This window comes from Eimeria necatrix, genomic scaffold, assembly GCF_000499385.1.
Source record: "Eimeria necatrix Houghton genomic scaffold, Enh_scaff219, whole genome shotgun sequence".
Lineage (NCBI taxonomy): Eukaryota > Apicomplexa > Conoidasida > Eucoccidiorida > Eimeriidae > Eimeria > Eimeria necatrix.
This window is the reverse complement of record NW_013655156.1, coordinates 32,313-44,812: the sequence shown is the minus strand read 5'-3', so window position 1 is coordinate 44,812 and position 12,500 is coordinate 32,313. Positions and strand designations below refer to the sequence as shown.

The 12,500-nt window shown below is 35.3% G+C and overlaps 1 protein-coding gene across 1 annotated transcript; it reads left to right on the top strand.

The window, feature by feature from the left end:
• Positions 1–913: 913 nt before the first annotated feature.
• Positions 914–3,997, top strand: ENH_00030090 (hypothetical protein; the record flags this gene model as incomplete). Its single annotated transcript, XM_013584874.1, has 3 exons — positions 914–1,240; positions 2,472–2,574; positions 3,681–3,997. The coding sequence occupies 3 exons, from the start codon at positions 914–916 to the stop codon at positions 3,995–3,997; spliced, it is 747 nt and encodes a 248-aa protein (XP_013440328.1).
• Positions 3,998–12,500: the final 8,503 nt, after the last annotated feature.

Here is a 12,500-nt window from a genome sequence, read left to right as displayed (position 1 = left end):
CGACAGGGGGGGCGTCGGGAGTTTGTGGTTTGTTTGAAGACCTCAGAAGTGAATAAAATGGAGATAAATGCATGCATAAAACGAAAACTTTATTATTAATTATTATTATTACTTTTATTAGTGTTGGGTCTCCATTTATTTCCTCTTTTTGCAGACACGAGCTGCTGCAGCGGGAGTGGGGGTGTGGGCCGCTCACTGCGCCTGGCTGCAGCAGCAAGAGTCTTTCTTTTTGCGAAAAAACTGAAAAAACGAAATCAAATGGTACTTTTAATTATTTGTCGCCGAAAAAGGAATTCGGGGGGATAGAGAAGAGGCGAAAGGCGAGTCTGCTGCTGCTGCTGCTGCTGCTGCTGCTGCTGCTGAGGTGTACATACAGCAGCAGCAGCAGCGGGGCGCTGCGACGGCGGCAGTTGATCGCGATTAAGCGGATTTATTTTCGAAAATTAATTAAATTTAATTAAATAAATTCTTTAAAATTAAATAAACAAATCCGGAAAAGGCAGAAAGCGAGTTTCTGCAGCTTCCTGTCCGGCGAGTCCTGGTTGCTTCCCAGGACTGCTGCGCGGCGCTGGGGTTTGCGTTTTCTTTGCAGCTTTTAGTGTTTTTTGCGAATTTAGCGGATTTTAAATGCAAATTAAAGTTAATGGGCGCAACTAAACCCTAAAAAAGGGTTTAGGGTTTGCGGAAAGGCGGGCGCTTCGCCACCGCAGCCGACCGGCGCCGGGGCGGGCTGCGCGCGGTGTCTGTACAGCCGAGCCTGCCGCCGGTTTTGAGCGCGTTTGAACTCTTTTTTCGAATTTAAATGTTTTATTTTGAATAAAAAGAAGAATTAATTGAAGTATGCAGCCTGGGGCGCTGCAGGAGGTGGTTTTTTTCGATTAGGGCGCGTCGGCAGCGCCGCTGCTGCAGAAAAATGGCTCCAAAAGCTCTCCTTTTGCTGCTGCTGGCTCCTGCTGCTGCTGCAGCAGCAGCAGCAGCAGCAGCAACACACGCAGCCTTCAACTTCGACACCATGGCCTTCGAAGACGGCGACCACGCAGCAGCAGCAGCAGCAGCAGCAGCAGCAACAGCACCCCCTGCTGCTGCTTGGGGGCCCCCCCGGGGGGCCCCCACCGCCCCAGAAGTGCTGGCAGCAGAAAACTTCAACAAAAAAGATCTTTTCAAATTTGCTGCTGCTGCTTCTTTGCTTCTCCTGGGCCTCTTCGCCCTCTCCGCCAGAAAGAAAAGGGCCGTGGCCCAGGTAAACCCTAAACCCTAAACCCTAAACCCTAAACCCTAAACCCTAAACTCTAAACCCTCGTTTGTGACTTTCAAGCGGCGCCCGAGGCCTGGAGCCAGTGGGGCGCTACGGCGCAGCTCTAAACCTTAAGGGGAGAACCCAAACCCCAAACCCTAAACCCCAAACCCTAAACCCTAAACCCCAAGCCCTAAACCCTAAACCCTAGATTCGAAGTTCTCAAGGGTGCTGCTGCTGCTGCTGCTGCTCACTTTTGCTCTGCAGCAGATAGATAGTTGCCAGTGTAGCCGCAGGGGCATCCTAAACCCTAAACCCTAAACCCTAAACCCTAAACCCTAAACCCTAAACCCTCGTGTTTTGCTGTCCTTATGTGGTGTCTTTCTCTGCGGCAGAGCTTTGAACAGTTTATGGAGGTGAGCGGCTACCGCATTTCTCCAAACTCCAAACCCTAAACCCTAAACCCTAAACTCTAAACCCTAAACCCTAAACCCTAAACCCTTGGGAGACAAAAGGGTGAAACTGTTTCATCTGCATGTGGTTTCTGCGGCAATCAGAGGGAGGTGAGTCTTCAAGCCCCAAACCCTAAACCCTAAGCCCTAAACCCTGAGCCCAAAACCCTAAACCCTAAACCCTAAACCCTGATTTCAAAACCCTAAACCCTAAACCCTTCTCAGTGCACACCTTTATGCGTTTTTATTTATCTCGATGAAGAGAGTGAGGAAGCCTTAACAAGGAACTAGCAAACTAATTATTTTTTTATTTATTGAAATTAATTAATTAATTAACCAAATTAATTAATTAAATTAATCAAATACTTAATTAATTCAAATAATTAATTAATTATTTAAATTAAGTACTCAACTACTTAATTAAACTAATTAATTAATTAATTAATTAATTAATTAGTTTAATTAATTAATTAATTAACTAATTAATTAGTTAATTAATTAATTAATTAATTAATTAAATTAGTAACTTCAATAACTAATTAATGTATTGGAAGGCCCACTTGTGCTGCACGCCGGCTGTTTTCACGGTGTACATACACCTCAAACGAAGTGCGTGCGTTCGCGCCGCAGCAGCAGCAGCAGCAGCAGCAGCAGCAGCAGCAGCAGCAGCAGCAGCAGCAGCAGGGGTGCATTTAGTGCGTAAATGAGGGCCTGGAGGCTCGAAAGGAAGCAAAAAAGAAAAGATTTTAAGTTTTGATTTTATTTTGATTTTATTTTTTTCAAAGATTGTGAGATTTGATGCAGAATTACTTTTTTGGAAGTCCGGGGGTTTGCGGGCGCTGGGGTGTATAGACAGCTCGGACTTGCTGCTGCTGGCCGCTGCAGGGGGTGAGCGGGAAGTTCAGAAGTGAAATTAAATCTTTTCTTTTCGAATTAAATGAATTATTTTATTTCATTTATTTTTAAAGATAAATAAAATAATTTATTTATTTTTAAAAATAAATAAAATAAAAGTTCAATCCTCTCAGTTGCTGGTGGCCGCTTTTGTTTCTGCAGGAAACGCGGTTCTCGCCGGCGCCGGCTAAACCCTAAACCCTAAACCCTAAACCCTAAACCCTAAACCCTAAACCCTTAAACGTAGGTAGCTGTGCACACGCTACAGCTAGTGCGTACCTCTAGGACTAGGGTTAAGGCTCTAGGGTTTAAGGTTAGGGTTTAGGGTTTATGGTTTAGGGTTTGTTGTTTAGGCTTTAGGGTTTAGGGTTTAGGGTTTAGGGCTGGCCGCAGGATTTCTTTTTATTTTTAATTTAAATTTTGTTTCTGAACAAATCCAAATATAAGGTTGTGCGTCAGAAAAGTAACAAAACGCATGCAGTTAAAATATGAATATAAATATAAATATCTAAATATAAACACCTAAATATATATATAAGTATCCAAATATAAATGTAAATATAAATATCCAAATATAAATATAAATATAAATATCGAAATATAAATATAAGAATAAATATCTAAATATAAATATAAATATAAATATCTGAATAGAAACATCTAAATATAAATATAAATATAAATATAAACATCCAAATATAAATATAAATATAAACATCCAAATATAAATATAAATATAAGCATAAAAATATAAACATCTAAAGATACACATAAATATCGACATATACACAAAAATATAAATACAAGTACAACAAATATATAAATATATATACATATATATATCTATATATCTATACATATATATATATATATATATATATATATATATATATATATATATATATATATATATATATATAAACACATTAATAGATACAAATGCAAATATAAATACTTGTATATTTATATATTTATAAGTACAAATAAATCCCTTTTTAGTCTTTTTGGCTTCGCGCTGCAGCAGCAGCCTTTTCGTTTTTGTTTTAAAAAGATAAATCCAACAGACCCTCTAGGAGAACCTCTTTTTCCTTCTTGTCTAGCTGCAGCAGCAGCAGCAGCAGCGCAGCAAGCAGCAGCAGCAGCGCAGCAAGCAGCAGCCGCAGCGCAGGCAGCAGCAGCAGCAGCGAAGACAGCAGCAGCAGCAGCAGCGCAGACAGCAGAAGCAGCAACAAAGGCAGCAGCAGCAGCAGCAGCAGCAGCGCAGATAGCAGCAGCAGCAGCAGCAGCGCAGACAGCAGCAGCAGCAGCGCAGACAGCAGCAGCAGCAGCAGCAGCAGCAGCGCATATAGCAGAAGCAGCAAAGAAGACAGCAGCAGCAGCAGCAGCAATTAGAACTTTGTTTTTTAGTGAATTTTGAAATTGAAGGAAGTGCGTTTGCGCGAGTGCAGCAGCGCGCTGAGGTGTACGTACACCTGAGTCAAAACGCATGCAAGTTTTGCTTCGTTGCGCAAACACAAATCCGTTTTAAATGAATTAATTGAATATTTGTTGCATTATTTGTTTTTTTAGAATATTTAAATTAAAAAATAAAAAAGAATTTCTCAAAATTGCAACTTTCCACCCTCGGGGCGGTCGGGTGTACGTACACCCGGTTCGGGTGTATGCGCAGCCTCGTCTTCGCTCGAATTGCGTTTTCTGTTGAAGTTCATTTAATTCAAATTTATTCAAAAAGGGAATTAAATATTATATTTTTAAAATCATTTTTAATTGCATTTAACACAGTTTGAGAAGTCTTTGTGTGGGCTGAAGAAGAAATCAAATTGCCTTTAAATCTCTTGAAATCAGAGAGTTAGACACTAACAGCTGCTGCTGCTGCTGCTGCTGCTGCTACTGCTGCTGCTGCTACTGCTGCTGCGGCTGCTGCTACTGCTGCTGCTGCTGCGCCAGCAGCAGCAGCAGAACGTCACGAAGCATGCTTCTGGGCGTGAGGTGTACGTACACCCTATCAGACAGTAAGCTTCCAAATGCTTTTCTTCAATTCGCGTCAAAAGCAGTAAACTGAAAACCCTAAACCCTAAACCCTAAACCCTAAACCCTAAACCCTAATTCTAAACCCTAGGGCTTGAGGTTTAGGTGCAAATGCTGGCCAAAGTTGCAAAACAAAAATGAGAAATTAAAAAACTGAAAAGACACCCCACAGGCAGTGAGGCCCGCAGCTGTCTGTACACCTCAACTTCTGCTCCCAGGGGCCTCCAGCTAGCCACAGCTAGCTGCAGCTAGCCGTAGCTAGCTAATTCCTTAGCTAGCCATAGCTAGCTCCTTCAGCAGCTAGCCATAGCTAGCTACTTCTGCAGTGCTAGCTAGCCATAGCTAGCTGCAGCTAACTACAGTGCGTAATTAGCTAGCTGCCTTGCAAGCTAGCTATCCACGCGTGCCCAGCTAGCTAGCTAGCTACCTATTTAGAGAGCTAGCTAGCTAGCTGGCCAGCGGGCTAGCTAGCTAGTTAGCTAGCTAGCTGTCAGCTGCCGTTGACTGACTGCCCCCTTTCAGAGAGTAAGCGAACTCCTCTGGTCCAAAAAGAGAAATTGAGCTCCATGGAGGCTAGCTAGCTGTTCAATAAGCTAGCTAGCTAGCTAGCTAGCTAGCTAGACAACCTGTTGAAAAGCAGCTAGCTGGCTAGCTAGCCAACTCTGTGTTTATCTTTCTATCCATCTAACTAGCTAGCTAAACCGCTTCATGAGCCTTTTAACTGGCATGCACTGCGGTTGCAGGGAGTAAGAGCAACCACTAGCTAGCTATCCAGCTAGCTAGCTAGCTAGCTAGCTATCCAGCTAGCTGGCTAACTAGCTAGCTATCCAGCTAGCTAGCTAACTAGCTAGCTAGCTAGCTGGATAGCTAGCTGATTGACCGAAGGCCCAGCTAGCTAGTTCTGTAGCTAGGCAGCTAGCTAGCTAAGTGGCTAGCTGGGCAGAGGGCCAAGTGGCTAGTCAGGGTTTAGGATCTAGGGTTTAGGGTTTAGGGTTTAGGGTTTAGGGTTTAGGGTTTAGGGTTTGGGGTTACGGCTGCACGTGGAGACTGTGCGTTTTGGCTAAGAAAGTGAAAACTAAACCCTCTGTTTGAAAGCTATCTATTCTTTTAATTGCATTTGGACTTTATTGGATTTCTTTTTTATTTTTATTTATTTGAAAATAAACTTTTTAAAAATTCCACAAATTCGTTTCTGCTTTCTAATTGAGCTGCGAACAGCTGCGCCTCAAACTGCAGAAACTCGAGCTCGTGAGTCTGCAGGCCGGGGCAGCTAGCTAGCTAGCTAGCTAGCTAGCTACCTAGCTAGCTAGCTAGCTAGCTAGCTGCACAGCTAGATGGCTAGCTCGCTAGGTAGGCAGGCAGGTAGGTAGCTAGCCAGCTGCAAAGCTAGGTAGCTAGCTAGTTGCAGAGCTAGGTAGCTAGCTAGCTGCGAAGCTAGGCGGCTAGCTAGCTATACACCCGGGTAGCTAGCTAGCTAGCTGCTTAGGTAGCTGGCTAGCTTAATAGGTATTTAGCTAGCTGCTTTGGCAGGTAGGTAGCTAGCTGGCTAGCTGTTTAACTGGTAGATAGCTGCTCATGTAGCTAGCTAGCTGGCTGGCTAGCTAGCTAGCTGCAGTTAGCCAGCTAGCTGTCTAGTTGCTTGGGTAGTAGCTACTGAGGAGCCTAGCTAGCTAGCTAGCTAGCGATTTAGCTAGCCAACAGGACAGCCATCAAGCCATTTGTCTAGCTAGCTACTCAGCTGTCTGGCTAGCTAGCTAGTGGGTGCTTTGAGGTGTATGTACACCTGGAGAACAGCCGCTGTAATTTCGCCGTGTTCGCAGGTGGTGAGCAAAACCCTGAACCCTAAACCCTAAACCCTAAACCCCAAACCCTAAACCCTAAGATGAATGCTGGACCTAGCAGGCAAAGGATAGGGCGCACGAATTCGTTTTAGGGTTTAGGGTTCGGTGTTGCGGCTAGGCGCGACAGCATTAGGGTTTTGATTTCAGCGCTTGGGGTCGATGGTTTAGGGTTTAGGGTTTAGGGTTTAGGGTTTAGGGTTTTCCATCAACGAAACGCGTGGCCCAAGGATGTGCGTGGAGAATCACCGAAGAGAGAAAAATAAAAAAATAAAAATAAAAAAATAAAAATAAAAACAAATTTGAAAAGTGCTTGGCTGCCCTCTGTGGTGTACGTACACCTGAAGCAAGCAAGTGCTTTCTTTTGCAGGTTGTGAGGAGCCCGTTGTTACTTTTTCTTTCATTTAAATTTAATTTCCATTTTAATGAATAAATAAATATATTTATTTCTTTTTTAATTCTAAATAAATGATTAATTCGCAGCAAATCCAGATCGTGCGCCAGTTGTGCCTACTTTTGTTTATCTGCATTTAAATGCTCAGTACTTCGCCTGCTTTATTATTCAGCTATATTTAGGGTTTAGGGTTTAGGGTTTAGGGTTTAGGGTTTAGGGTTTAGTGTTGTGCAGTAATTCATATTTTGTTTTTATTTGTATTTAGAAATGCCCTAATTGGTTTTTTTGTCTTTTCGCCCACAGCCATTCGTGCGCTGCCGCTGTTTGCATTTCGCAGTTTGCTGAATTTAATTAATTTGGGAGTTTTTATCGTTTAAATCGATTTAATTGATTAAATTGATTTAATTGATTAATTTAAATGAAAAAAATGGAATTAATTGAATGCGTTTTCCGTCAAATTCGACAGCTTCATCGCAAGCCAAACGGCGGCCAGCATTTGAGGTGTACGTACACCTCAGATGGTGTACGTACACCGCAGATGTGGGTGCGCGCAGCCGCGCATTTCCTTTTCGAATCCAGGAAGTAAATAAAAATAAAAAGAACAAAATAAAGTTGAATTGAATGCAAAAGTATTTTAGAAAATAAAATTAGGAATTTAATTCCATTTGTGGATGCATTTTATTTGGAAAAGGCGAATGGCGGAGTCCAGAAATAGTTGAATTGGTGGACAAGTCGATGATTGGAAGCAAATAAACAAACGAATTTAAAAATAAATAAAATAAAACAAAAAATTAAATTAAATTAAATATAATGGCATGCAAAAAACAAATGTGGAAATGCAATTCAAAAATTGCACTTCAGATTGTAAGACTCTTCGCACCCGCCCGCCTCCTCCGCAGCAGCGGAAAAAGAAATAAATGAACAAATAAATGATCAAATTATAATTAAACATTTAATTTATGTTATTAAACAAATAAATATTTATTTATTTAGCCTCTGGGGGGTAAAAAGGAAACAATTTATTTCCTCTTGCTGCTGCTGCAGCAGCGGCGGGATATTTGAGGTGTACGTACACCCCAACGCCCAGGCGGTGTGTCTTGCAATTTGTTTTTGCTTTTAATCATTAAATATATTTTTAAATTTTAATTTGATTTCTTTGATGCTTTTTCTCTTTCAATCCACATTAATTCTTTTTTTGCTGCCATGCCGCTTCCTCCTTAAGGAAGTGCGGCCCCTTCAAACCCTAAATCCTAAACCCTAAACCCTAAACCCTAAACCCTAAACCCTAAACCCTAAACCCTGAACAACCCTTAACTCCAAACTCTGAACCCTAGAACCTAGAAATGGGAAAAGGGTTCTTTTATTTGGGGCGCGAAAGCAAGCTCATTAAACTTCATCTAATACAAAATTAATAAATAAATAAGTAAACAAACAAATAAATAATAAATAAATAAATAATAAATAAATAAATAAATAAAATGCTACTTAATAGTGTTGCAAAGAATAAATGCGTTTCTTTTCGGCAAACAAAAGTCCGAAAGTGTTTACTTTTTAAAACTTAGAAATAATTTTTTGTGTTTAATTTCGAATTAATCAAATATTTAAGTTCTTCGAAACTTTTATTTCTGAAGTCCGTGAGTTTGTCTTTTGAATTAATTTCATTTTCGCTTTTTTCTTTCATTTGTCTTTTCTGTTCATCAATTGATTGAAAATAATTAATCAGTTGCCAAATTAAATTTAATTAATTAACTAAATTGGTTAACTTAATTGGTTTAATTAATTTAATTAATTAATTAAATTAATTAAATTAAGTAAATTAGTCAAATTAATTATATTAGTTAAATTATTGAAATTAATGAAATTAATTATATTAATTAAATTATTTAAATTAGTTATCTAATTTTTTTACTTTGGGCAGATAGTGAGTGTCAAAGCAAATAAAAAAACTAAAAAAGGAGAAATAAAAAAGAAAGAAAATAATTTTAAATAAATTAAAATGATGAAAAAGGAAAATTAAAAAAGAAAGAAAATAATTTTAAATAAATTAAAATGATGAAACAAACGAGGACTGGCTTTTTTGTTTAATTACTTTCTTTAATTACCGTTTTTGCAGTCATTTAGGTTTTCTTTTAAATTCAACAAATTAAAGTGAATTAAATTTGATTAAAATTAATTGCAATAAATTACAATTAATTACAATTAATTAAAACAAATTCAATTCAATTAGAATTAATTTAATTTAATTAAAATTAAGATGACAACACCTCCAAATAGGACTGCATTAAAACAGAAAGTGGGTTTAAAAATTATTGCAGGAATTCAAGAGCCGCGTCTGTGGGGTTTAGGCTTTAGATGCTAGGGTTTAGGGTTTAGGGTTTAGGGTTTAGGGTTTAGGGTTTAGGGTTTAGGGTTTAAGGATTAGGGTTTGAAACTAAAGGGAGTGCGCTTGACCTGTAGCTCCCTTTTCCCTTATTTGAAAAGGTTTCAGGCACGCTCAAACTATGGTTTTATTCTTAACGGTTTAGGGTTTAGGGTTTAGGGTTTAGGGTTTAGGGTTTAGGGTTTAGGGTTCGGGGTTCAGGGTTTCGGGATTAGGTCCTTTGTGAGCTTAAAAAGCATTATGAACACCACCATTCTGACTCAATTTACCCTTTACTAATCAATTAAATTAAATTAAATTAAATTAAATTAATTAATTAAATTAATTAAATTAATTTGGAAATCTTTTCGGACTCGCTTGTTTGCCTACTGGAGCTGTCTGTACACCTGAACAATTGGCGCAGGCGCAGAATGTAATTTTCTTTAATTTCATTTCCCTCAAATTATTTTAATTTATTTTTAATTGGTGAATTATTAATAATTAATTACTAATTATTTATTATTTATAATTTATAATTTATAATATTTATTATTTATAAGTTACTATTTGTTGTTTATTATTTCCAACAGCTGCGGTAGAGTACAAATAAATAAATAAACAAAAAAATAAATAAATGAATAAATAAATGAGTGAGTAAATAAACAAATAGAAGAAAATAAAAGGTTAATGAAATGAGATAATGAATAATACATGACAAATGGAAGAAGGCAATTGCCAGATTAAATAGAAATAAAAATAAATGAAAATAAATAATAAAAAAGAAAATAACAAATGAAGAAAAAGCGCAAAAGATGAAACAAAGAAGTTTTTGATAAATAAGAATTAATCGATTAATAAACTAATTAAATTATTCAAGTTAGGTAATTTAAAAGAATTAATTATGCTAATTAAGTTAATTAAGTTAATTAATTTAATTAAATCAATTACATAAATCCATTTAAACTGAATAATTATTTATTCAATTTGGCAAAAAGGAAAATTGCAGAAGGTAAGCAAAAGTCCCTTTAACACAATCAAATATGAATAACTAAATAAATAAATAAATAAATAAATAGATAAATAAGTGAATAAATAAGCAAATAAATAAGTAAATAAATAAATAAATCAATAAATCAATAAGCAAATAAATAAATAAATAAATAAATAAATAAATAAATAAATAAATAAATAAATAAATAAATAACTCGCGCTGCTGCGTTTAAACGTTTGCAGGAGGAGGCGGTGAGCTGGAAATTAACAAAGAATTAAATTAAATTATTTTAATCAATTCAGTTTAATCAAATTAATCAAATTAAATTATGTTTAATTAAATTAAATTAAATTTTAATTTAATTTAATTTAATTTAATCAGATCAACTAGTTCAAAAGATTAGTCTTTTCTTCTTGTTTGACGGACTCGTTTCGCTGCAGCAACAGCAGCAGCAGCAGCAGCTGCTGCTGCTGCAGCAGCTGCTGCTGCTGCTGCTGCTGCTGTCTTAGTCCTCTTTGTATATTTACTCTTATCATATCTTTGCGTTTATATTTCTATTTACATTTATATTTCAAAACATATTTAAATTTGGCCTAACACTTATATTTATATCTCTGCTTGTATTTATATTTATACTGGTATTCATATTTATACTTATATTTGTATTTATACTTATTCTTATATTTATATTTATATTTATATTTATATTTATATTTATATTTATATTTACATTTATGCTTATATTTATATTTATATTTATATTCATAATTATACTTATATTTATATATATTTATATTTATATTTATATTTATATTTATATTTATATTTATATTTATATTTATATTTGTATTTATGCTTATTATTGTATTTATATTTATATTTATATTTATATTTATATTTATATTTATATTTATATTTATATTTATATTTATATTTATGCTTATATTTAGATTTATGCTTATATTTATATTTATATTTATATTTATATTTATATTTATATTTCAAATGCATGCAAAGGCGGCCTTCAATTTGGCTGCATGCAGGCGGTGAGTTTGGGGCTTTCGGCTGCATGCATTTGCAGGATTTTATTTTTATTATTAAATTGGCAAATTGCATTTTAGGAATTTAATTTATTTTATAATTAAATTGGAAAATTGTATTCAATAAATTTAATTTTTTCATAATTAAATTAGCAAATTGTACTCAATAAATTTAATTTGTTTTATAATTAAAATGGCAAACTGCATTTAAATTTATTTTATTTAATGTAATTAAAAAAACTCACAAGTTTGGCTCATAATTGCAGCGAGTGCGTGTTGGGAATAAAACAAGAGTCAATAAAAATGAATTAAAATGATTTAAGATGAATTAAGAGAATGAATTAGTGTTATTTAAATCAATTTAAACGAATTTAAACAAATTTAAATTTATTAAACTGAATTAGAATACAATAAAATGAACTAAATTGAAATAAAATGAATTAAAATGAATTAAAATGAAATAAAATGAACTGAAATTAAATAAAATAAACAAAAATTGACAAAAGTTGATCGAGATGGACAAAAATGTATTGAAATGGATAAAGTGGAGTGGTAAGTAAAAGTAAATAGAACTGAAAAGAAAAAAGAGAAAAAAATAAATTAATAATAAAAATAAAAAATAAGAGTTAATAAATAATAAAAGATAAATAATAAAGTATAAATATTAAGTCATAAACAGCAGCAGTTTCTTCAAACTGGACTTCGCCTTAGCTGGTGCGCTAAATGAGATTAAAAAGAAGGAAAAAATGTAAAAAATAAATAAAATAAGTTTTAAAATATAAAAATAAATGATAAATAATCCAAATAATAAACAAATAATTGAAAATAAAAACAAAAAGTGAAAATTCATCGAAAATGGAAAGTCGAGGAAAGTCAAGTGTAATGGCTGAGGTGTACGTACACCTCAAAGTGCAGGGGCGCTCACGAATTTTTTTGTCTTTTTTTTCCTTTTTTCTTTTTATTTTTAAGCCTTTGCATTTAATTCTTTCAATTATTTAATTATTTTTTATTTTTCATTCATTTATTGCCATTTTAAATTCATTTTCTTCCTTTTTTAATCCAATCTTCGCGCTGCAGAAGGTTGTCAGTTCGGCTCAGGCCCAGGCCTTAATACATCTAAGGGGAATTATTTGATTTAAATTATCTATTCATCAGCAGAGCCATCACAAATGTATTATTAATAAATAAATTAATAGCAAATATATCATATTAAATTATTATATATATATACATGTATATATCTATATATACATATATATATGTATATATA